Source organism: Polistes dominula, unplaced genomic scaffold (genome assembly GCF_049000335.1).
Source record: "Polistes dominula isolate Pdom_NZ unplaced genomic scaffold, Pdom_raw_medaka contig_27, whole genome shotgun sequence".
Taxonomy (NCBI): Eukaryota; Metazoa; Arthropoda; class Insecta; order Hymenoptera; family Vespidae; genus Polistes; species Polistes dominula.
This window is the reverse complement of record NW_028300906.1, coordinates 1,200,781-1,227,134: the sequence shown is the minus strand read 5'-3', so window position 1 is coordinate 1,227,134 and position 26,354 is coordinate 1,200,781. Positions and strand designations below refer to the sequence as shown.

Below are 26,354 nucleotides of genomic sequence, written 5' to 3'. Positions count from 1 at the left end.
CCTCAAATGGTCGACGAATTTTCAATCTACAATGATTTGTCATAATTGACAAATAATTATTATATCATAATGTATGATACTTTTAATACAAAAAGATAATTAAAAAAAAAAAAAGTAATATTTAAATAATATAAACGTACATTAGAATACTAAAAAGTGTACATGCGTGTTGTACGTATGAAACATATATCAAATAAATTACACAACCAATTGTTGATATGGTCAAAAGTATTGTAATTTGATAAAATAATAAACTGTAATATATCAATCCTGAATTCGAAATATTATTAACAAAAAATGGTAAAGTTAAATTCATATTTTCTGATAATCCAAAAATATGCATTAATGCACCTAAAATACTTGGAATGGTCATAGAAATGTAATAGAGCATAGTAAAACCTGAAAAATGTGAACACAGTATAAGAAAATATTTATTATTTGTTTTTTTTCTTTTTTTATTTACATGAATACTTACCGACAAAAAAAGCCGTATAAATCTTCGTTAATTTGGTATATTTTTCTAATATGCACAATTCATTTTCATCCCAAATGTGCTCGTAATCGTATTTTAAATATGCGACCACATACTTGGTCTACAAATCCAAAATCATTCTAAACTTGTTAAACTTTTTTTTTTTTTTTTTTTTTTTAAATCTAAATAAATAAGATTTATATTTTTATAGTGATAAATATACATGATTATACGTACTGTTTCAAATTGTAAATTTGATGCAATGAAGGTACAATTTACACCTAAAACTATTATTACAGTTGGCAACGTGGTTAATGTTGATTGAAAATCCATGTTTAATGAATAAAATTGATAGAGCTAAAATATTGTAAGTATTTTCATCAAATATTTCATAAAAGTGAATATTTAATAATAATTTATATACGATTATTTCAAATAACATTTGTTATTCAATGTAATTGTAATAATGTTGATTAAAAAAAAGATAAAAAAAACGTAAAAATAATTCTAATGCGCAACAATATAATTTAAAGAAAAAGTGTCTTTACTTGATGAAAAGAAAATGGGAATATACAAGCAGCTACAAATAAACAACGAAACAATTGATTAGTATAACTTCGATTGGGATAAAGACCAATTACAAATCGTATTATTCGATTAGAAAGTAGAAAGTGTTGTTGTTGTTGTTGTTCGTTGTGACTAAGTTCTGTTTGAGACATTTTTCCTCAACTGGTTCGTATTTTTCTGAATCGAAACAAATAAGAAATTCAACGCACCTCTTACATTGCGCATTCAAATAACCGATCATTATAATTAATAGTAGAGTTTAAAAAACCATGTAAAGATAATAGTACTTCAATGTAAAGATAATAGTACATACAATGATACAATAAATCAATATAATCAAAAGCGTACAAATATTTCTAACTTGTAGCAACTTTGTAGTATTGAACATTGTAGTAGAAAATATTTTAAATGCATGTGTAAGTAAAAAAAACAGGTGGTTATTCCCAAACAATTAGGAAAAGGGTTAGGGTGCTGTATACTTTGTCTTCTTTTATTATTATTATTATTTTGAGGAACCTGCGCAGTATTGTTCGTTTATAGTAATTCTTTTCAGTCAATGTTTAGCTATGGTAGGATAAAGATGTTTAGAAGAATATATAAAGGGTTTAGAAGGTATTGCAAAGGAAAAATCGATTTGACAATATGTTCAGTGCAATGTTACAGTGCAATTTGATTTGATTGATAATAAATACAATAAATTTTTTACTTTTTTTGTGTGTTAAAGTATAACAAGTATATATATTATATTAATATTAATTATATTATATTTTAATTATATTAATATATAATATATAGTATTATAATAAATATTTAATAATAATTAATTAATATATAATAATAATATATAATATTAATATTATTATTATATATATATGATATGAAATAAGTGAATAATATACAAAGTGAAAATCTGTATTTTAATTAAAACTATTTAATTAATAAAATATAGTAACAAGATAAAATAATAATAATTATATTTATGAACTAAAATAATTTAATATAATCATATTTTTAACACAAATGAATATTTCAAGTGCATAATAATATTTCCACTTTTATATGGTTCGTTTACGTTTAATATATGGAGTAAAAAACTGTTGCAAATGAGAATGCTTTTTGTATTAACTGAAAAAAAAAATATATATGTATATATACATATATTAAACTGTATTATTACACGAATATTAGAAAAAATTATTTTACATAATAGTAACATAATTATTGTACTTACACCTGCAAAAACTTCGTTCGTTGCTACGAATATACCACCTATTGAAAGTTGTGACAATTTCATGCTTCTCGTTAAGACGAATAATAATAATTTTTGAGTTTTTATAGAAAGATTGTAAAATGGAATGAAACATCTAAAAGAAAAAAAAACAAAAAAAAAATATAAGATATTAACACAATGTTAGAATATGATTTAAATTATAATCATTTAATTTTAATTTGAAGTTGTTTATAAATATGTATATAATAATTCCTTACAATTCTTTAAAAATATCATCACTGTAATTAATAATCAATTGTCCAATATAAAAGGTTATATATACAGTAAATAATGATCCAATCAAATAAATACAGCACTCAATCGTTTCATTGATATTTTGAAATATAGAAGATAATTGAAAAATCTACATAATCAAATAATAAATAATAAAATAAATAATTTGTACTAGTTATATTACTTAGAACTAACATAAGTTTAATTAACAATGCTTTATAATTATTTATAATGGATATTACTTACATATAAAAAATTTAAAATTACTATTAACATAGAAAACAATACTGCGATTAAGTACTGTCCTTTAGCAATATTATTGAAAATATCGATGAACCTTTAACAGAATAAAAAAAAAAAAAAAAATAATAAAAAAATGTAATCATAAAATATAATGTAATAAATGAAAGAATAAGAAAATAATATAATCAACATTTGAATTTCATTTGAAATAAAGTAAAGTAAACTTTAATTAAATATTTAATAAAATAATATTAGAATTATCTTTTTTGAACAAACAAACAAAAATTAATATGGAAATTAATTAAAAATTAATTTGTTAAGAATTATTACAAACATACTTTGTTATTCTTGTATAGATATTAATTAGACCAATCATCCAATTATTTTCTTCCTCAGGTGTTGTAAAAAACCAAATATTTTGTATTTCTTTACGATTATTATTAAATGGTTGACGTATATTAAATCTGAAAAAAAAACAAAACACAGTAAGGTACAGTTAACGTTCAGAATACAAAAAAAAAATAAAAGAAGAAATTAATTCTTACAATTTAATATTACAAATTCAAAAAGTAATTACTTATATATTCAAATATAAATTATATTTGATATATAAAGTAGTTACATTTTGAAGTATATTTAATATATAATTAAATTATATTTAAATACAAATTGTGAATTTAATATAAAGTAGTTACTTTTTGAATTGGTAATATGATATTGTAAGAATTATAATATTATTTTATTAAAATTTATTTCATAAATTTATATTTTATAATATATAAACGTACATCATAACGTGAAATTGAGCAATAACGTGTTGCAGTAATATCCAAGCGAATGAAGAAAGAAAGATACCTAATATATTTGTAATAAATAGTGCTGTTAATTGATAAATGAGCAAACCATAATATAACAGTCCTGAATTTAATACTTCATTAACAGGAAATGGTAATTTCAAATGATTATCTTCCGTTGTTGTTCCAAAAATATTTTGAATAACGCTCAAAATACTTGGATAAATAATTACAATTAATACAACATTTATTAAAACTGAAACAAACAAAATGAGATTAATATTTATTGTTATAAAATAAAGAAATTATTAATTTTATTTGAATTTGTAAAAGAAAAAAACAAAAAACAAAAAAAACGTACCAGCTAAAATGAAAACAAATAATTTGTTGGCTTTGGTATTTTTTTGAATGATTTGAAATTCTTCCTTGTGTCTCATAAACTCGTAATCATGCTTAATATGATTTATTAATATTTTTAACTAAAATTACAACATTAAAATTGTGTATTACAAAAATTTGGTTATTGTGAAAAAAAAAAAGAAAAAGAAAAAAATAATACGAACCTCGGTCAAGCTAACATAAATTCTGTAATAAAATGAGAGAAAGTATAAACATGGTCCCATTGATTGCAAAATTTTGATAGATGGAAGTAATTCCATATTTAACGTGTAGATCTGATAAAACTAAAATCGTAAATGAAAAATCCTAAAATTTTTATTAAAGGAATATTTTTAATTGTGTTATAATAAAATTAACAAATCAATGAACAAAGATTAAAGTATTTTGTCCTTAAATTGAATAAGTATATATATATATATATATATATTTTTATAAAACTGTATAATAAAACACATTTTTTATTATTTATTTGTTTGTTAAGATAAAAAATATAATAGCAAGAAAATAAAATATACAATCTAGTAAATATTATTAAATAATTAAATAAACAAATAGAAATAAGAGGTTGATTAGTAATATATGAATTTATAAAATTATTTTATAAAAGATACCAAAATTTAGTGTTATTTTCAGATCACATTTTAATATATTTATTGACATAAAATAAAAAATAATTTGTTAATAACAATTTTTTTGTTATTGAAACTTGTATCATTTTATACACGCCAATGAACTTTCGAGTTCCTAATGCCAATTAATAATTATTATTTTATACAAATCAATTATAGCTACATACTGTAAATTGTAATATTGTTAGGTAATAGAAAACCACATGAGTTTAATAAAAATACAAAAGATAAATTTACCTGATGAACAATTAATGGTAACAAATAAATAATTAACGAACAAAGTAAGGACAATTGTCCATTGGGATTTTGATCAGGAAAAACTCGTATTAGAAATCTAACAAATTTGTTTGAGAAAAAAAAGTGTTGTTGAAAGTATGTCAGACCTTCTAGAGACATGGTCAAGTAACTAACAAGTACAACAAAGAAGTGGAACAAATTTTACCCCTTTTTCTTCATTATGTATTCTAATTATCCCTATATTACAGTTCGTAATATCTTACTGTAAATTATTAATATAAAAATAGTACGACAATGATTGCAATCTATCGATTGCAACGTTCAAATATTGTCACCCCTTTTGAAAAATTGTAGTTCAAATAATACAAAGAAAGGCAAAAGTTGTTATATTTTTTTTTTTTTTAAATTTTTTATAAGCGATAATACACCTGGTATTTCTCAACAATTAAAAGAGGGTAGTTTTACCTTATATTTTTCTATTTGAAATAACATGCGCAGAAGGGTTCATTTTATTGCAATATTTCTTAGTTAACGTTCGACCATCGTAAAGGATACTTGCTTAATAGAAATCAATATACGTCAAAGTAAACCTTTTAATTTAAAGATTTTATTATCAGTGTTTATAATACTTATGCTGATGTATGTAAAAAAAAAGATCCTTTTACTAATGAATAAAACGGTTATATTTTTTTCTTTTTCAAAAATTATGTTTAGAAAATGTTATCGTTATTAAATAAAAAGAAAAATTACCAACTTATGATTGATAAAAAATATCTTTAATATTCACGACAATCATATACGATATTAGTGTGTACAATAAATTAATTATTAATTAAAGGGAAATTTTGTGATACGAATTATTATTAAACTATATATCTAATATTTTATTTATATAAAATTGTAAAACACCATAGCAAAGGAAAATGTTCTTTGCACTAACTGAAACAAAAGTAACTCGTTATAAAACGTTAGAAATTTTCTAATTAGTAATTATTCCTACTTACTTCAGAAAATATTTCGAGTTTTGATACAAATATACCACCTATTGAAAGTTCACAATTTTTCATGCTCCTTGTTAAAACGAATAATAGCAATTTTTGTGTTTTTATCGTAAGATCGAAAAATGGAATGTTGTATCTGAAAAGAAAACAAACAAGAACGAAATTATTTGATTTTAAAAAAGTAGTTAAATAAAAATAATTTTTATAGAGATTTATAGATATCTTACAATTCTTTTACAGTGTCATCGCTATGATCTATGAGCATTTGTCCGGTAAAAAAAGCAATATATGTAATAAATAATGATACAACTAAATGAATTAAACATTCAATCACTATCCTTATATTATCAACAATGGAAGTTATATTAAGTATCTAAAAATAAAATCAATAAAATTATTTGATATATTATCAAATAAAACAGTATTTTCAGTAATACAAAAAGTTTTTAATATTATTATTAATATTTTTTCTTGATTTTTAAAAGTTTGTACTTACACGTATGAAATCTAAGAGAAGATTTGCCACCGATATAAATACTAAGATTAGGAAATTTGTCTTTATTACATTGTTATATGTTTCAACGTACCTTATAAAAAAAATTAAAGAAAAATTTATTATGCTAGCATATACAGAATCTAATAATATGTACCTTTTGTATTTTATGAATTTTTTAGCTCATATGACTTCTTAATAAAGTATATTTATATATATATGTCTTATAAGATACATAAGATATAAATAATTTTATAATAGTTTTAGATAGTAATTATATTTAGCAACGTAATAGTTACAAACTTTGTAATTCTTGTATAAAATTTAATTATTCCGACCATCCAATATTTTTCATCAAAGCTTGTTTTGTTAAGCTTAACTTTTTGTATACGTTTTGGCTTATTCACAAATGGTTCATGTATGTGTAATCTAAAAAAGGTATACAAACTCTGGTTAATATTTACGAAATAATAAACAGTCAAATACAATATTGAAAATTTATTTAAAAAGATTTAATTTTATTAAAATTATATAATGACTATATTTAAATAAAATAATTATATATTTATATAATAGTATACAAGACACTTACATTAAAATCCGAAACTGACCACATATGTGCTGTATCATAACCCAAGACATTGGACAAAAAACAAGGATTAGTGAAACTACCAGGGAGATTCCAATTATTTGATAAATAAACAAACTATAATATAAAAGTCCTGGATATACAACATTGTTAACAGGTAATGGTAATATCAGATGACTATCATTCGTTGTTCCAAAACTGTATAAGATTATGCTTAACGTACTTGGTAATATTGTTATACCACCAACTATGCAGACAAAAACTACAACAATAATAATGTAAAACTAATTATTTGATTTTTACATACGTTTTATATTAATAACATTATTTTTATTTTAAATTCTACTTACAAACCATAATATAAGTAAAATATTTACTCTTATTCGTGTATTTCTCCATTATCTGAATTTCTTGGTTGTTAGTCATTACCTCATAATCAATTTTTACGTGAGCCAATAATAGTTTGGCCTAAGTAATAAAAAAAAAAACCAAAAAAGCAAAATTCAATGACTATGTTTTTGTTATTAAAATTTGTAAAAAAAAAAAAAAAAATAAAGGAACATTTAATTTTTAAGCAACACGAACCGTATGATGGCACTCGTAAAATTTGTAATAGACCACTAGAAAATACCAAACTGGCAACGTTGACTGGATAATTATGATAGAAATGTCCATATTCATATATGACATGTGAATCTGATAATACTAAAATCATTAAATTGGTTTTGTTTGTTTTTTTGTTGAGGTGCGAGAAGAGAAATTACCAAAAAAAGAAAAGGAACTATTAAATAAAATTTAATTTGTTTAATATCTGATACGATTTTATAAAATACCATATTTTAACAAGAAAAAAATGAATTACTTTAATATATTAAATGACACACCAAAGCATTGACATTATAAAAAACATTTACAAAATTATACTACTTCATATATATATATTTAATACAGTAATATCTGAATTGATATATAGTAATATGTAAAATATACAATTATTTGTATATTAAAAAAAATAGAAACAATTTGTTTTACCTGGTGCAGCATCAGTGGTATTAAATATATACATAGTCCACAAAGTATACACAAAACACCAAAAGAGCTTTGATCAGGACGAATACGTAAAAAAAATTTAACTATGAAATTTGAAAAATAGAAGTGTTGTTCAAAGTATGTCAGACCTTGTACAGACATCGTCGAGTATCTAACAAGTATTTCGAAGAAATGGAACAAATTTTACCCTAACACATTATTACGTATTCTAATTATTTCTCTATTACAATCCGGAAAAACAAATTGTAAATTATTCATGTAAAAATAGTCTATTGTCGAATCGATAGAATATAATGTTGCAAAATATTTCCTTTCTTGTTTTGAAAAATTGTACTTAAAAATAAACTTTCTATAAAGTAAACAGAGTAAAGGTTTTTTATAAACGTTAAAACAGGTGTTCGTTCTCACCAATTACAGGAGAGGGAAGTTTTACCATATATTTTTTTCGATTTGGAAAATCATGCGCAGAAGGGTTTTTCGTTTTCAATCCTTCTCAGTTAACGTTCGACCTCCGTAAAGAACACTTACTTGATAAAAACAATATCCTTTGTTCGAATTAGTTCAAATCTTAATATTTTATCGACAATTTAACAGATCGTGTGTTTGTATATTCGTGAAAAATAAAAATCAATTGGTAAATAAGATATTAAAACAATTTTCAACAAGAAAAAAAAAAAGAAAAAAATGAATGAAATATTGATATAAGATATATTATTATATTTTATAATATTTGCAAGTTTGGTTGTCACATATACAAGTGAGTATGTGCGTGTGGTTTTATTTTTCGTTGGTACAAATATATAAAAAGTTTTCTCACTTATAGCAAAAATAAATAAAAATTTGTATATTATTAGTGATAATAAATTTACAACTCAATGTAAAAGTACTACACGTGTGTTGGATATAATAAATAAAATAAAATACAATATATATAAATATTTTAAGAAAAGATATCTCTTATAGTAAAAATAAATTATTACTAATAATAAATTTACAATATAATATAAAAGTACTACACGTGTGCTAGGTCTAATAAATAAAATAAAATAAAATAAAAGTAAAATGAAATAAGAATAATTTGCATTTATTAGGATAATTGAAAATAAAATCAAATTTATGATTAGAATAACGACTAATGATATTTTTCATAAGCAATATTATTTAACATTATACTATGAACGATTGTTAAATCGTATCTAATTACAAATAAGTGTTATATTCTTTCCAGAAGAATTTCAAATGTTAATAACATACATTAATGAGAGTGTAATATATTTCCATCATCGTAAGATCCTTTTAGTTTACAACATGCTGTAATAAACCGTAGCAAATGAGAATGCTTTTTGTATTAACTAAAACAATATAATACAATTGATGAAAACATCAGAAATATTTTGTATAATATAAACAAAGATTAGAAAAACAAAACAAAATGTGTTTACTTACACTAGCAAAAGTTTCATGTGATGCTACATATATACCACCAATTGAAATTTCAGATTGTAACATTGATCTCGTTAACAAGAATAATAACAATTTTTGTGTTTTTATAGAAAGCATGTAAAATGGAATTTGACACCTAAAAAAAAAAAAAAAAAAATAATAATATCTTTCTTTTTATTTCTTATTTCTTCTTTAAATTCTAAACTATTTATTAATTAATTTGTTTTTTTTTCTTCTGTTTTGTAAAATCACATTTTAAATACTTTAAATTAAACATTAAATATTTATTTATTTGTTTGTTTATTGTGAAAAACCTTACATTTCTACAAAAGCATCATTGCTATGATCCATGACCAATTGTCCAACCAAAAAACTAATATAAATCGTAGAAACTGATCCTGCCATGTAAATGCAACATTTAATTGTTTCGGTCGGACTTTGCAATACCGTTGATAATTGAAACATCTATCAAATTTTAAAAATTATAACATTAATAAAAAAAAAAAAAAAAAAAAATCAAAACAACAGAAGATTTGCGTATGATTTGAAAAGGTTCATTTAAACATACAATTATAATCGCGTATAGTTTTATTTTATTTATTATAAATGAATTACTTACGTATAAGAAATTGAAAAAAACTAGTAACATTGATATTGAAACTGCAATTAGATAAGTAATCTTGCAATAATCATTGATCAAATCAATGAGCCTTAAAAGAAAAAAAGAATAAAAAATAAGAATATCGTTATATTAATAAATAAAAATAACAATATTTAGGAGTATATTAATGGATACTGTAAAACGTAAAATAAGAAATATAATAAAAATAAAAAATATAATTTTATTTAAAAAAATAATACTACTAACTCAATGACTCTGGTATAACATTGGATTAGGTCAATTATCCAATTCCATTCTTCTTGAATTGTTCCAATACACCAATTATTTTCTGTATTTCTTTGATCATTTTTAAATGGTTGCTGCATTTTCCATCTGCAATTAATAAATTATTATTATATAAAAAGAAAATAAAAAGAAAATAAAAAGAAAAAGATAGTTTTAATTGATGATAGTAATTAATTTTTTAAATGAAAATTCAAAAAAATTAACAATTATTATTCAACCTTAATATATTTTTTGTTATTTATATATTTTATATAATTTATTATGTGTACTAAATATTATATATTAAATGTTAACATTATTATATAATTAATATATTAAAATACTATATTAATATTATATAATATTTTTGTGTACTATATAATATAATATTATATTTAAATAATATATAATATATATGTAAATATTAATACTATATATTAAATATTAATATAAAATGTAAATATTATAATAATATAAAATGAACTTACATTATAACACTAAATTGACTGCATACATGTTGCATCATTACCCAATACAATGAATAACATATACTACCAATTACTCCTACAATAAATAATGCTAATATTTGATAAATTAACAAACTATAGTATGCCAATCCTGCATTTAAAACATTATTAACAGGAAACGGTAATGTTAAATGAATATCGTCCCATAATCCAGATATATAGAGAAAAACATTTATAATACTTGGAAATGTTATTGAAATAATATAAAGATTTATGAGTACTGTAAAAATGTATCAACATAATAATTATTTAAATGCAAATATTAATTATTGCAACGAATTATGTTTGTACATTGATTTGTTATATTTTTTTGTTTTTGTTTTTTTTTTTTTTTTTTTTTTATACATAAATTTCGATTTGCTTACCAATTATTAGATAAACGTACAATTTGCTTCGTTTGGTATACTTTTTCATAATATTTAATTCATCCTCATTGGCCAATAATTCGTAATCAAGTTTAAAATGGACGTATAATAATTTCATCTTTAAAAATGACACAGATATTTTCTACGTAATTAAATTGAAATAATTTCTTTGTGTTTTTATTATATTTTTATTTATTTTTTGTTTCGTTTTGTTTTGTTTTGTTTCTAATTAGATAATAGATAATAGATAAAGTAATATGTGTTTAATAATAAAAATAATACGAACTGTTAATAAACCAAAGTAAACGTTAAAATAACAATAGACGACAAATAATCCGGGTATCATTGTTTCCAAAACTTTTACAGCCGATTGTATATCGTAGTTTGATGTAAAAAGTTGATAAAACTGCAATATATAATTTTAACAATTAGATTTAAAAAAACTTAAATATTGTATTTTACATTTTTACATTTTAATTTTTTATAAACTGTAATATAATTTAACAATTATATTGAATATAACTTAAATGCATTTAGAAATTTAATACTAGAAAAAAAAAATTGAAGTGGTTATTTTGTTTTGTTTAAAAAAAAAAAAAAGAAATTCAAATTTATATAATATAAATGATTGTTAATATAATTGCAACGATAACATTTAGAAAATAAAGTTAAAAATAAAAAATAAGAAAAAAAGGATTGAAATATTTCTAAAATAAAAAAAAAAAAAATAAAAAACAAACAAATTAATAATAAATTCATTACTTGTTGTAATATCATTGGTGATACGCAAAAGGTTACCGTACAAAGTAATAACAATTGTTCATTTGAACTTTGATTAGGACGAATACGTATTAAAAATTGTAATATACGATTTGAAAGTAAAAAATGTTGATCAAAGTATGCTAAACCACTGGAGGACATTGTGCGAGAAATGTTTTGAGTAAACTGTGCAACGTATGCAATGAGAAAATACAATTTTTGTACAATTTCCCATCATCATTGCGTATTCTTATTGACTTGTTTTATTATACACTTACTTTTTACATTGTTTTGTAAAAAATTCATACAAAAATAATAACATAATGATTGGAATCTATAGAACCAAACATTTCAATATCATTATTTGTTTCCCCCCATTGAAAAGGTGTAAAAGTTTGTAATAAAAAGTCTGAATACAGGTGTTCATTCCCAACGATTAAAAAAAAGGGGAAAGTGTTATTTTTTTTATCTTAGAATTTTCGTATTTGAAGAACATGCGCAAAAGAGCTTGATCAATATTACAATCCTTATCAGTCGACGTTCAGCCTTCGTGACAAACAGTTGTTATCAAAATTGCATTCATTCGAATAAGTGCATTTTTTGGTGTGTTATAGTGAGTGCTACATGCATTCTTTAATTGCATCTTTTTACGTGTCACTATTCAAACGAGTGATGTCCAATTTTGGAGTAAAACTAATTTAATACATATTTTTATTTAACATTAAACTTTACGATTCTAACATTACTTTTATTTCATTTAAAATTTATTTAACTTATTTATTGAAATTAGTAACAAATGTGCATTCATTTTAAATTGATAATAATAAAATGAGTGATTACATTCTATTTTCATTTGAACTTTTATTTTATGCATTTAGTCATTGGTAAAGTTGTCCTTTCTTTTTTATGGTGAACAACGAAGAATCATATTTGTGAATATTATATTTAATAATTGAATATTATAATAATATATAATAATATTATAATAAGCATTGATTTATTGAATATTATAATGCACAGAAATAAAAGACAATGATTTTGCATTAACTGAAACATTAAGTTGTTCGTTTAAAAATATATTTATAAATAATATTTAATTTCCGATTAATTAAAAAAAATAAATTAACATGACAAAAATAATATTCTTCCAAAAGCATGCGAGAAACAATGCAATTTTTAAGCTGGTATTTTATTAAACAAAACTGATGACATATTATTTCATTTGATAATAGTTTAATCCTCTATACATTGCTACAATTACAACTTTATTTTATGAAACTAATATAATGAAATAATTATTTAATACTGGAATACACCATAGCAAATGAAAATGCTTTTTGTATCAACTGAAATATTAAACACACGATATTAAAAAATGTAATTACAACAATTTATTCGCAATTGATTGATTGATTTATACTTGCTGCAGAAAATGATTCATGAGATGAAACGTACAATCCACCAATAGAAAGCATGCATGGCTTCAAACTCCTTCTTATTAGAAATAACAAAAGGAATTGCGTTGTTTTCGAAAGCAAGTAAAATGGGACTTGACACCTAAAAAGAAAATATTTTGTTTATCGCATAAATTAAATTAATTATTCGATTATTTATATTAGATTATAATTAATGTAAGTATATATATATATTATATATTAATAATTAATACATATTATTATATATATAATTAAATATAAATTATATATTAATAATTAATACATATAATAATATATATGTAATTATTAAATTATTATTTGATAAATATATTAGATTAATAAATTTCTTGATATAGATATTGTTCCCTTTATTATATGTAAATAATTAATAAAATAATTTTGTAGCTACTTACAATTCCTTGTAAATAGTTTCACTAAAATTCAATAGCATTTGACCAATGTAAAAATTAATATATATTGTAAATAAAGAACCAGTTATATAAATACCGAATTCTATAATTTTAGGTAAATTTTGAAAAGTTATAGAGAACTGAAGTATCTACAATTAAAACATAAATTAAATATATCAAATGTAAATTATTAATGAACAAAACATTAATTCAATTATTGTTAGTACGTCAAGAATAATTGTTTTCTAATGTGATTAAACATGTAGGTAAACAAAATCGTAAATCATTGTTTTTTCTTTTTTTTTTTATAAAAATTCTTGTTATTTACTTTATTACTTTATTAACTTACGTAAATAAAATCGATAATCACGAGAAGCATTGCAATAGAAACAACAATTAGATAAATTATCTGTGAATAATAATTAATCGAATCGACATATCTGAAAACGATAATAAAAAAAAAAAAAAAAAAAAAAAATTAATCAATATAAAACTAAATAATAATATACAAAATCTATATGATAAATTAATTGTTAAAACTAACTCAGTCAATTTTCTGTAACTAACTATAATGTCTACAATCCAATTAAATTCATTGAACGGTTTTATTTCTTGATCTAAAGATCTTAAAACGTATTCAGTATCAGATTTAAACATTCTTTGTATTTTCCATCTAAAAAATACGAAACTTAAAAACAATATATATATATATATAAATTATTAATAAATAATAGTAAAAATAAACATACATTATAATACTAAATTGACAGCATGCGTGTTGTACTATTACAACATATGTTGTAAAACATACGATACCAATTGTAAGCAACATATAAAATCCTATTGTTTGATAAATAAGTACAAAATAGTATAATATTCCTGAATTGATAATACTAATACCAGCAAAGGGTAATGTTAATTGATTATTATCTAATAAACCAAACAGATAAAGAAGTACTTTGAAGTAACACGAAGATGTTATTGATACAACGTAGAAGCTAAATAAAACTGTAATAATACAGACAAATTTTAATATATCTATAGAAAATGATTTTTCAATATTGTTTGAAAATTTGTATAACATTACAATAACAATTACCCACGATACCATAAGTATACATTTTGTTTTCTTTATTATATTTTTCCATAATTTTGATTTCCTCTTGGTCATATAATTGTTCGCAATCTGTGATTATTTGTGATAACAATAACTTCAACTGAATAGAAAAAGGTTTTGTATTAAATAAGTTTTGGAAAATTTTGAAAGAACAAAAATAAAACTAGAAAAAAAATGCTATACGAACTGTTACAAAATGAAAATAAGTTGAACTGTATGCGGAATACATAATGAGACCTCCTAAAAATTTACGTAACTCCATTACAGTTTTGTCTAAATTGAAAGTCGTTGTTAAGAGTTCGTATACCTTTAACAGAAAAATTATTATTATTCTGAAAATATATAATATATATATTTTTATTGATAATTTATAAAAATTTATCAAACATGTATTTACATATTTAGTCACGGTATGATATATTTTTTAACAAGCATATTTGTTTAAATAAGAAGAAGAATACTTGAATACATATTTAATATATATTTAAATATATTTAATTTAAAAAAAGGGGAGACATATTTTTAAATAAAATAAATTTTAAATAATACATGTTAAAGCATTAGTAAGTTAGTTGCAATTATAAAAAATTCTTTGATTATCAAATAACTTAGTGTTAAGTAATGAAACTTGTCATTTAAGATAAATTAATAGAAATAAAATATTCGTCAGATTTTACGAACAATAATTTAACATTAAAAACACATATAATTAAAAAAGTAACACGTACCAGACTAGCATTCATCGGTATAAAATAACAAAATATTACAAATAGTGGTAAATACTGATTATTCGAATTTTGATTAGAACCTAGACGTAATATTATTTGAACAATTCGGTTTGAAAAGAGGAAGTGTTGTTCGAAAAACTTTACATCTCTCGAAGCCATTGTGAAATAACTAAAGTTTCTTCAAGTGATGTAAAGAATCTAATCCCCACTCTTACTTACACGTCAATTTTAATAGCAATTTATTATAATTATGTGGAAGAGTATGGTAAATAGGGTAGTAGAAAATTGCATGTGAAAATAATTAAACCTATAGATTGTAAGATAGAAATATACTTTGTCAATATCCGATACTTTGTAATAATGAAATTTGTAAGACTTAAGTACGAAAACAGGTGGTTTTTTCTCAACAATTAAACGAAGGGTGTTATTCCCTATATTTTCAATGTCTAAGGACATGCGCAGAAGGGTTCATTGATTGAAATCTTGCTCAGTTGCTCTCTGACCACGGTCTAAGTCGAATGCTTTTGATTGAGCTAACATACTGCAATAACAGTTACAATAGTTTAAAACTTTTTTTAGAAACAAAGAAATTGCTCTAAGAATAACAATAAGAATAAGTGTTGAACCCTTTAAATAATAGTTTTTTTATAGAAATTGAACACCTGATTTATACACCTAATTTAATGCGATGTAAGTATGCCTGGTAAAATAAATCTGTGAGTTTTGAAATAATAAATGTTGTTGCATATACTGCACATTCTATTACATACTACGCTAAACCGATAAAAAATACAATTTACAATTTGCAAAATAAAAGACATTTTGTATACCGTTAAAAAAAGATAGCTTTATATAGAAAAAAAAAAAAACGAGTTTTTATTACAACATTTAATTAAGCTCGTTTAAGATAATTTACGAGATCATAAACGTAACAGTTAAATTAATGTAATGCACATATTTTTACAACATCAAACATCAATTTCATGTACATCGAAACGATTCATTCAATTTTTAAGCTACTATTTTATTAAAAAGAAATGATGACATATTACTATTACATTTGAAACTAATTTTACCGTCTACATATTGCTATAGTTACAACTTCATTTTATGAAACTATTATAATGAAATAATTATTTAATACTGGAATATACCATGGCAAATGAAAATGCTTTTTGAATCAACTGAAATATTAAACACGATATTAAAAAATGTAGTTACAACAATTTATTCGTAATTGATTGATTGATTTATACTTGCTGCAGAAAATGATTCATGAGATGAAACGTACAATCCACCAATAGAAAGCATGCATGGTTTCAAACTTCTTCTTATTAGAAATAACAAATTGTATTGTGTGTTTTTCGTGAGCAAATAAAATGGAATTTGACACCTGAAAAGAAAATATTTTTTTTTTATCATATAAATTAAATTAATTATTATTAATACATTTATTAATATAGCATTTTTTGTAAATTATTATTTTAAATCATTCGTTATAAAACATTGTAAGTATTTACAATTCTTTGAAGACAGTTTCACTAAAATTCAACAATTGTTGACCAATATAAAAATTAATATAAATTGTAAATAAAGAGCCAGCAATAAAGATACTAAATTCAATTATTTTAGGCAAATTTTGAAAAGTTATAGATAAATGAAGTATCTGCAATTAAAACATAAATATATTAAATCTAGCAAAACATAAACATTATTATTACTTATGAAATAAATTTTAAAACAAGAAAATGAAGAAGCAATGAAAATACAATTTTTATTAAATGAATTAAATGAAACCTTTTTTTTTTTTTATAAAAATTGTTGTTGACTTACGTATGTAATACTTACATAAACAAAATCAAGAATCACGAGAAGCATCGAAATAGAAACAACGATTAAATAAATTATCTTTGAAAAATAATTAATCGAATCGACATATCTGAAAATGATAAAAAAAGAAATAAAAAAGAATTAATTAACATAAAACTAATAATATACAAGATCTATTATGAATAATTATTTTTAAAACTAACTCCGTCAATTTTCTATAACTAATTATAATATCTACAATCCAGGTAAATTCATTGAACGGTTTTATTTCTTTATCCAAAGTTCTTAAAACATATTTATCATCTGATTTAAACATTCTCTGTATTTTCCATCTAAAATAAGATAATTAAAAAATACTATATATAAAAATTATTAATAAATAATAGTAAAAATAAACATACATTAAAATACTAAATTGACAGCATGCGTGTTGTACTATTACCAAATATGTTGCAAAAAATACAATACCAAGTGTAAGCGACATATAAAATCCTATTGTTTGATAAATAAGCAAACAATAATATAAAATCCCTGAATTTGATTTTCCATAAAAACCAAGTGGTAATGTTAATTGATTACTATCCAATATATCAAAGAAGTATAGTAAAATTTTGAAGTAACACGAAGATGTTATCGAAATAACATAGAAACTAAATAAAACTGTAATAATACGACAATATTTAATAATCATCATATATCATTACTATTAAAAATTATCAAAAATAACACATTTGCAATAAATAATTACCTACAATTACGCAAGAATATAACTTATTTTCTTTATTATACTTTTCCATTATTTTCAGTTCTTCCTTATGAGACAATTCTTTCAAATCATTGATTATTCGACTTAATAGTAACCTAAACTGTACATAAAATATTGTTATTAAATACAAATTTTTCGAAATTTTAAAGCAAGATTTAAAAAGAAAAGAAAAATGCTATACGAACTGTTAAATAATTATAACAGGTTGAACTGTATGCAGAGATCATAATAAGACCTCCTAAAACTTTACGTAACTCCATCACAGTTTTATCTAAATTAAAACTCATTTTTAAAAGTTCATATACCTTTAACAAAGAAATGTCTTTTCAAGAAATATGCAATTTTATGTAAAAAATGTATATTATTTTAATAAAACTTTAAGTCTTATCTTATCACAAAATATTTCTGCACGAAATAAATAAAACAGTAATAAAAGTACTCGCAATGAAATAAAGTCAAGCGTTTCCAAAATTTGAGTAGATGTTGGTAGAATAAAAACGTAAAAAATTATAATGCATAAAAGATAAAAAATAAAGAACAATTAGTTAATTAATTATGATATTACACGTCGTTGCAATTGTTAGGAAACACTTTGATTATCCAATAACTAAAAGTGTAGAGTGTTATGAATTTTTACAATTCATGTAAATGAATAAAATGAAAAATATTCGTCAGTTCTTATATACGATCAACACTCTTAATGTTAAATACGTACCAGATTAACCACCATTGGTATAAAATAACAGGATATTAAAAAAGGTGGTAAATACTGATTATTCGAATTTTGATTAGAACCTAGACGTAATATTATTTGAACAAGTCGGTTCGAAAAGAGGAAGTGTTGTTCGAAAAACTTTACATCTCTCGAAGCCATTGTGAAATAACTAAAGTTTCTTCAAGTGATGTAAAGAATCTAATCCCCACTCTTACTTACACGTCAATTTTAATAGCAATTTATTATAATTATGTGGAAGAGTATGGTAAATAGAGTAGTAGAAAATTGCATGTGAAAATAATTAAACCTATAGATTGTAAGATAGAAATATACTTTGTCAATATCCGATACTTTGTAATAATGAAATTTGTAAGACTTAAGTACGAGAACAGGTGGTTTTTTCTCAACAATTAAACGAAGGGTGCTATTCCCTATATTTTCAATGTCTAAGGACATGCGCAGAAGGGTTCATTGATTGAAATCTTGCTCAGTTGCTCTCTGACCACGGTGTAAGTCGAATGCTTTTGATTGAGCTAACATACTACAATAACAGTTACAATAGTTTAAAACTTTTTTTAGAAACAAAGAAATTGCTCAAACTGTTAAGAATAAGGTGTTAAATCCTTTCAATGATAGTGTCTAATAAATTTTGTATACTTGTGAGTTTAATCTGATTTTATTTCTGTCATAAATACTGCACACTTTAATCACATTATTACTATTTGATCTTTTTTTATACACAGAATAACTAATTATATTTAAATAACAATAATATTAAGTAACATGTACATCAATCATTTGGATTTTGATTAGGACGTGTACTAACGTTACTCTTGATTCATGGTGAGTAAAACTTGTTTAAGAATAAACAAACAAATTGTTAGAAGAATAAGTAGATAATACTTGATCTATTTTTTTTTTTTAAAGTATAGTGTAAATATATCTATAATTATTATAACATTAAACGTTTAACAAGTAATATAATTTTCCATTTGGGTTTATATATATATATATGTATATAACTGAATTAAGTTGCACTGGAATAAACAGTAGCAAATGAAAATGCTTTTCTCATAATCTAAAAAAAAATAATATTAATAATAATATAAAATAGATATTATATATTGTATATAAAATAAAATTAGAATTGAATTATTTATTTTTAATTACCCCAGCAAAAACTTCATTCGACGAGACGAACATTCCACCGATTGATAGACCACTTTGTTTCATACTTCTTGTTATAATAAATAATAACAATTTTTGAGATTTTACGGATAATTTATAAAACGGTGCTGTACGCCTGAAACAATTAAATAATCATTTTATTTATTAATAATTATAATAATAATAAATATTTTATTTAATCACAGCTCACGATATTATCGAATGTTTCTATATTAATTGTTCATTAAACAAATTAACAAAAAAAATTAAAGTCGTCTTACAATTCCTCGTAAGTTTCGTTGCTATGATTCAATAATTTTTGTCCAATATAAAAATTAAGATATAATAGAAGAATCGATGCAGCAACTATAAAACTACATTCTATCGTATCTCCAGTATTTTGTAATATTTCTGACATTCGGAAAATCTAAACAAATAATGATACAAATATATATTTAAATATAATCTTTCGTATAAAATAAATTTACAGGATGAATTAATTAATATTCATCGATAAACTTATATATATATACATTTTTGCTACTTAATAATTGTATGAAAATAAAAAAAGAAATATTTTAAACCATTCTTACATAAATTATCATTCTATTAATAAAAAAAATAAGATCAATCATCGAAAGAAACTTGTTTTTTGTGTGTGTGTGCAATACTCAAAAAGAAAAAATGATAAATGAAAAATAAGAAATATTGTGTGTGTGTGTGTGTATGTAAGTGTATAATAATAAGTAATTACTTACGTAAAAGAAATCAAAAATAACGAAGATCATTGCAAAAACAACATCAATTAGATAAACGATATTGGAATATTTATTTAATAAATCAATGTACCTTAAAATAAAAAAAAGATAGATAAATGTTATTTAGATAAAAAAAAAAAATAAAAAAGTGTGCATGGATGCGATCAAAGAAAAAAAAAAAACAAACAAAAATAATTATTTCTCACTAACTCCGTGACTTGTTTGTAATTTTTTATAATATCAATAATCCAATCATGTTCTTTCCACGTTATAGTCTCATTTAAAATTGTCTCCGTATATTCTTCTTTTTTTATCGATAATTTTTGTACCTTCAATCTATAAACAACATGATTACAAAACATATCTATAATAATAATTAAATAAAAATTATTTGAACACACAGTGGTTATTAAATTTTCTTTTAAATCATAAGTTTCTTATAACTACAAAGTTTTGAATGAAAAAAAAAAAATAATAATAATAAAAGGTTGACAAATTTTGAAACTTTATGATTTTCATATTTACAAATAGTGTGAAAGTTTCAAAAACAAATGTGTATTTTAACAAGGTTGTATTAAATTCTTATACCAATTGAATAAATATAATCTTATAAAAACCACTGTGTGTTAACAAATACAACAAATATACCTTTTTAACTAAACACCTACATTATAATACTGAATTGATAACATGCGTGTTGTACGAATACCAAATATGTTACGTAATAAACAGTCCCTATTATCATTGCAACTGAACAGCCTATTGTTTGGTAAATAAACAAAATGAAAAAAAATGTTCCAGGTCTTGGAACATTATTTACAGGTGCGACCAGTGTTAATTTATTGCCATCCAGTATACCAAAAAGATAAAGAATAATATTTAAAATACTCGGTGATACAATCGATATAAAATAAAGACTGAAGACAACTGTAACAATAAAAAATTAAAATAAAAAAAAGGAAAAAAAATTGAATTTAACTATGGAATATCGAATTTTTATAATAATTAATTATTAATTAATATATATATATAAACATATTCGTACTTACATATAATACCGTAACAATATAATTTAATTTGTCTCGTGTATTTTTCCATAATATTTAATTCCTCGTCGTTGGACAAATGTTCGCAGTCTGTTTTAAATGTATTGAAAAGTAATCTCATCTGTAAGATAAAAATAAAAAATAAAAAAAGTAGAGAATAATTTATTATATAATATTATTATAATATTATTTGTACTTTGTTTTTTTTCTTCTAATTATTTATTTAATAATTATACAAATTTGATTTTAATCTTATAATTAGTTATGCATTTTTTAAAAAATAATATTTGGTATCTTACATGAAAAGTAAATTGTAAAAAATGGAAATTATTCAATGTTAAACATTTAAACGATCGTCGTAAAATTAATAAAATATTAGAATATTGTCCATAATTTTATTGAAGAACTATCCATGACTAAAAATCATGTATATTTATGTATATATTCTCACGATTTTCAATAATAATTAATAAATAATAGAAGAGTGAATTGATCGTCGAATTGTCTTCACTTAAACTATGTTCAAAACTTTTATTATATATATATATATATGAAACAAGGTTGAAATAGATAACATTAAAACATTAAAACAATTAAAAAAAATTAACATTAACATTAAAAAAAACAAAAAGAAAAAATGTAAAATAATTACCAAAAGCAATTTTATTAAATTAAATAATAAAATTGGTATTTCTAAAGTCTTATTTGTTAGATAGATTAATCATTTATAAAATTGATAACAATTAAAAATAAATAGCTAAAAGATATAATAAACTTACTGTAGAAAAACTAAAATAGGTGTTAGTGTAACCGCAGATCATAAAAGTTCCCGTTAATACCTTTTGAAGTATTTTTACAGTCGTTTCCACGGAATAGTCGTATGTTGCAAGCTGATAAAACTAAAATCACATTTGAATGATTTATTATTTTTTATGTTTAAATACAAAAATATTTCTATTTACACTTAAATTCGTTGGAAGATAATAAAAATACATTATTTAACGTTACACATAATAATGATTAAAATAATATCATGAAAATAATGATTGTAGATGAGTTAAATGATGAGTTAAATTAACCTGATGAAATAAACCAGGTATTCCATAAATAATGATTAAACTAATAACGAAAAACTGATTTTTGGAATTTTGATGTGGTAATAAGCCCATTACTAAAAGAATGAAACGATTAGAAAATAGAAAATGTTTTTGAAAAAAATTTTGACCAATGGTAGTAGACATGGTCTAGCATCTGATGCTTTCATCATCAAACTAAACAATGTTCTACGTATTTATACTTTATTACATATTCTAATTGGTATAAATAATAGAGGATAAAAGTGTTAGGTAAAAAAGTCACATAAAATAATAACTATAATGATTTAATCAATATACTGTTAATATTTTTCAACCCTCTATCTTCAATTTACAATTGTTAACAATATTTTTTCTAATAGGGTTGAGAGATATTTGCATGTGTACATTGACAGGTGTTTGTTCCCAGTAATCAAAGTAAGGGGTGTAATAACATTTACCTTTTATTTTCAATATTTATTGACATGCGCAGAATGAGGTTTTTTTTTTTGTTTTATTGCAACTTAGATCAGTTGTTCTCTGACACTTGTGCAGAACACATGTTTTAAAAATAAACAAACATATTATTGATATTTTTATAGTGTTTACTAAGTATCCTTGACTATTTTTATAATACAATTAGTTCGTAGTTGTTCTATGTATATATATATATATTATTTTATAATTAATTCTACAAATATACTAAAAGTGTATTTTTGTTTTGTTTATCGTACAAAAATAAGTGATTATTTGAATAATTTTTAATTGATTATTATCCGAATGAAAATATTTCAATGACTTCTCTTTTTGTTTGTAGTACAATCAAACACGAAACAAATAGAAAAATAAATTCTTGATTATTTCGAAATATAATACAAAGAGTTGAATTTATTTATTTATTTTTTTTTTTTTTAATAAAAAGAAAAATTGTTATTGTATATAATTATTAAAATTTTTTCTTTGTCCACTTGAAGTTTATTAACGACCACTGTAATACATTGTTGCGAAAGAAAATCCTTTTCGTGTGATCTAAAATAATATATATATATATAAATATATATTAAGAATAGTGATGTGTTAAAAATTCAATGAAGTTTTTTATTTTTATTTAATATTATTCTTTCCTTTTTTTATTTTTTTTTTTCACTTACAGATGCAAAAATTTCGTTAGACGACACGAAAATTCCACCGATGGAAAGACTACTTGGTTTCATGCTTCTTGTTATAGTAAGTAATAATAATTTTTGCGTTTTAATCGATAACATGTAAAATGGAATTTGACAACTAAAACAAAATAGTTTAATTTAAAAAATATATATATATATATATATTATTTAGATATATCGTACGTGAGTTGTTGATTGAAAAAAAGAATATGAATAAAGAAAAACAAAAACATTCTTGGTAAATAAAAATGAGTTAAAGTTCGAAACAAAAGGTTGTTTTTTAGTTTGAGTATTTTTTTTTTTTTTTTTGGTTTTTTTTCTATAAAATTAAAAATGTCTTACAATTCTTCGTACGTTGCGTAACTATGATTCAACAATTTTTGTCCAATGGAAAAATTAAGGTATAGAAATAATATTGATGCACAAAAAATAAGACTGCATTCCATCGCATCTTTCGGACTTTGCAATATTTCCGAAATTCGAAACATCTAAAGAAAAAAAAATTCAAATATTACATTGAAGAGATTACCTGAATAAATTTATAATATTTATAACAAATTTCATATATTTCATATATTCGTGTTATTTTTAATTGTATGACAAAAAAGAAAACAAGAAAAAAATCCAAATAAGATATTATACTATTTGTAGAGAAAATATTTATCATTTTTTTCTTTTTTTGCAAATCTACGATTTAATTATTCGATAATCTAAGAAAAAAGCATCAAAATGATTGAAATAAAATTGTTTAAAAATATCCACACAAAAAAAATAAAAAATGATTTTTAATATGTCTTAAAAATGTAATACTTACGTAAAGAAAATCAAAGATAATGAAGATCATTCCAAAAAGTGTTCCAATTAAATAATTAGTCTTGGAAAAGTTATTAATTATATCAACGTTCCTTAAAAATATAAGCAAAATATATAATAAATATATAAATTATAGAAATATATAAAAATATATACTATAATAATATGTAAAAATATATAATATAAAATTTATATTATATTATATTATATTATTGATACAATATAATAATATGTAAAAATATAATATAAAATTAGAAAAGGTAAGAAAAATAAAAAGAAATAATTTAAATACCAACTTTAATACTCTATTGTAACATTTAATTATGTCAACGATCCAATCATATTCCTCCCAAGGTATTTTTCCATTCCTAACTAGTGTTATATATTTGTGTTTTTTTCTTTTTGGTAATTGTTGAATCTTGAATCTGCAAAAAAAAAAAAAGAAAAAAAAACAACAGAAATACTTTCAATTAAAAATTCAGAATTTTTGGTTAATGACGAATAATTATCTTTTTGTTTTGGTTTGTTTTATTTTTATTGTTATTTTTTATTGTTTTTTTTTGTTTTTTAGATTAAAACACTTACATTATAACTTTGAATTGATAACAAATGTGTTGTACAAAAATCAAATATGTTAAATAATATAAACCACCTGTTATTAATAATACAAATCCGCCGATTATTTGATAAACGAGTAAAATATAAAAGTAAGTTCCTCCATTTGCAATATTATTTACCGGTAAAATTAATGTTAATTTATTAACATTTTGCATACCGAATAAATATAAAATAATATTTAAAATACTCGGTGATATAACTGATAAGAAATAAAGACTGGAAAGTACTGTAACAATAAAAAAAAAAAAAAAAAAAAAGGAAAACAAGAATATCGATTGAATGAATTTTTTTTTGTTTCTTTTTTTATATATATATAATCATTCCTATAAAAATCATTAATATAATTCTTACTCATAATACAATAAAAATACAATTTATTTTCTCTCCAATATTGTTTCATTATCTTCAATAATTCTTCGTTCTTGGACAATTGTTTGCAATCATATTTAAAACGATCAAAAAGTATTCTCATCTGCAAAAAAAAAAAAGAAGAAACAATTTCTATTCTCCAGATAATAATTATTTTATAAAAATAATATTAATTGAAAAAAAAAAAATAAATAAAGAAAATAATACAAACTGTTAAAAAATTGAAGTAAGTGTTGCTGTAACCACTAATGAGAAAAAGTATCGTGACTATTTTCTGAAGTATTTTAATAGTCAGTTGAAGTTCGTGGTCGGACGTTAAAAGTTGATAAAACTGGAGTCAAGTACATATATTTAACGAATTCCATGTAATATATAATCTATGTA

General features: G+C 21.8%; 2 protein-coding genes and 1 long non-coding RNA gene across 31 annotated transcripts in view; 1 reads left to right on the top strand and 2 right to left on the bottom strand.

Annotated features, from left to right (window-relative positions):
- The window catches only part of LOC107073265 (uncharacterized), a 183,405-nt gene that overhangs the window by 54,658 nt on the left and 102,393 nt on the right, over window positions 1-26,354 (top strand). For 9 of the 27 annotated variants that reach the window (XR_016178948.1, XM_089179589.1, XM_089179588.1 and 6 more), the window contains one exon: window positions 24,158-24,231. The exons of 4 other annotated variants lie outside the window; for them this stretch is intronic. Coding sequence is in view for 11 of the 23 variants with exons in the window: in XM_089179589.1 (XP_089035715.1) it covers window positions 24,158-24,231 (74 nt within the window). In the remaining 12 variants the exon portion in view is untranslated. Of the gene's footprint in view, window positions 1-16,259; window positions 19,804-20,135; window positions 20,242-24,157; window positions 24,232-24,342; window positions 24,621-26,354 lie in introns of those variants that run through there. 14 more of the 27 variants (XR_016178951.1, XR_016178952.1, XR_016178950.1 and 11 more) reach the window with 5 other exon arrangements.
- LOC149033390 (uncharacterized) lies at window positions 19,823-20,545 on the bottom strand. Its single transcript, XR_016178965.1, has 2 exons — window positions 20,409-20,545; window positions 19,823-20,263 (listed from the first exon to the last, which is right to left on the bottom strand). It is a non-coding gene; the product is annotated as an uncharacterized LOC149033390 (long non-coding RNA).
- LOC107073263 (uncharacterized) lies at window positions 21,024-24,653 on the bottom strand. 3 transcript variants are annotated; one of them, XM_089179580.1, is made up of 4 exons: window positions 24,513-24,653; window positions 22,711-22,830; window positions 21,935-22,052; window positions 21,024-21,812 (listed from the first exon to the last, which is right to left on the bottom strand). In XM_089179580.1, the coding sequence occupies exons 2-4, from the start codon at window positions 22,750-22,752 to the stop codon at window positions 21,550-21,552; spliced, it is 423 nt and encodes a 140-aa protein (XP_089035706.1). In that variant the 5' UTR covers window positions 22,753-22,830; window positions 24,513-24,653; the 3' UTR covers window positions 21,024-21,549. The 3 variants fall into 3 exon arrangements, with proteins under 3 accessions (XP_089035706.1, XP_089035705.1, XP_089035704.1); XM_089179579.1 differs by having other exon boundaries at window positions 22,711-24,033; window positions 24,513-24,641; XM_089179578.1 differs by lacking the exon at window positions 24,513-24,653 and adding an exon at window positions 24,156-24,288 and having other exon boundaries at window positions 22,711-24,033.

Bases quoted from the DNA above. Each gene is read 5' to 3' on its own strand.
- LOC107073263 (XM_089179580.1), bottom strand. From the start codon at position 22,752: ATGATCTGCGGTTACACTAACACCTATTTTAGTTTTTCTACA. The intron at 22,053-22,710 runs GTAAGTTTATTA...TTTATCTTACAG, and splicing joins CCTATTTTAGTTTTTCTACA to ATGAGATTACTTTTCAATAC. The intron at 21,813-21,934 runs GTAAGTACGAAT...TTATTGTTACAG, and splicing joins ATATTGTTACGGTATTATAT to TTGTCTTCAGTCTTTATTTT.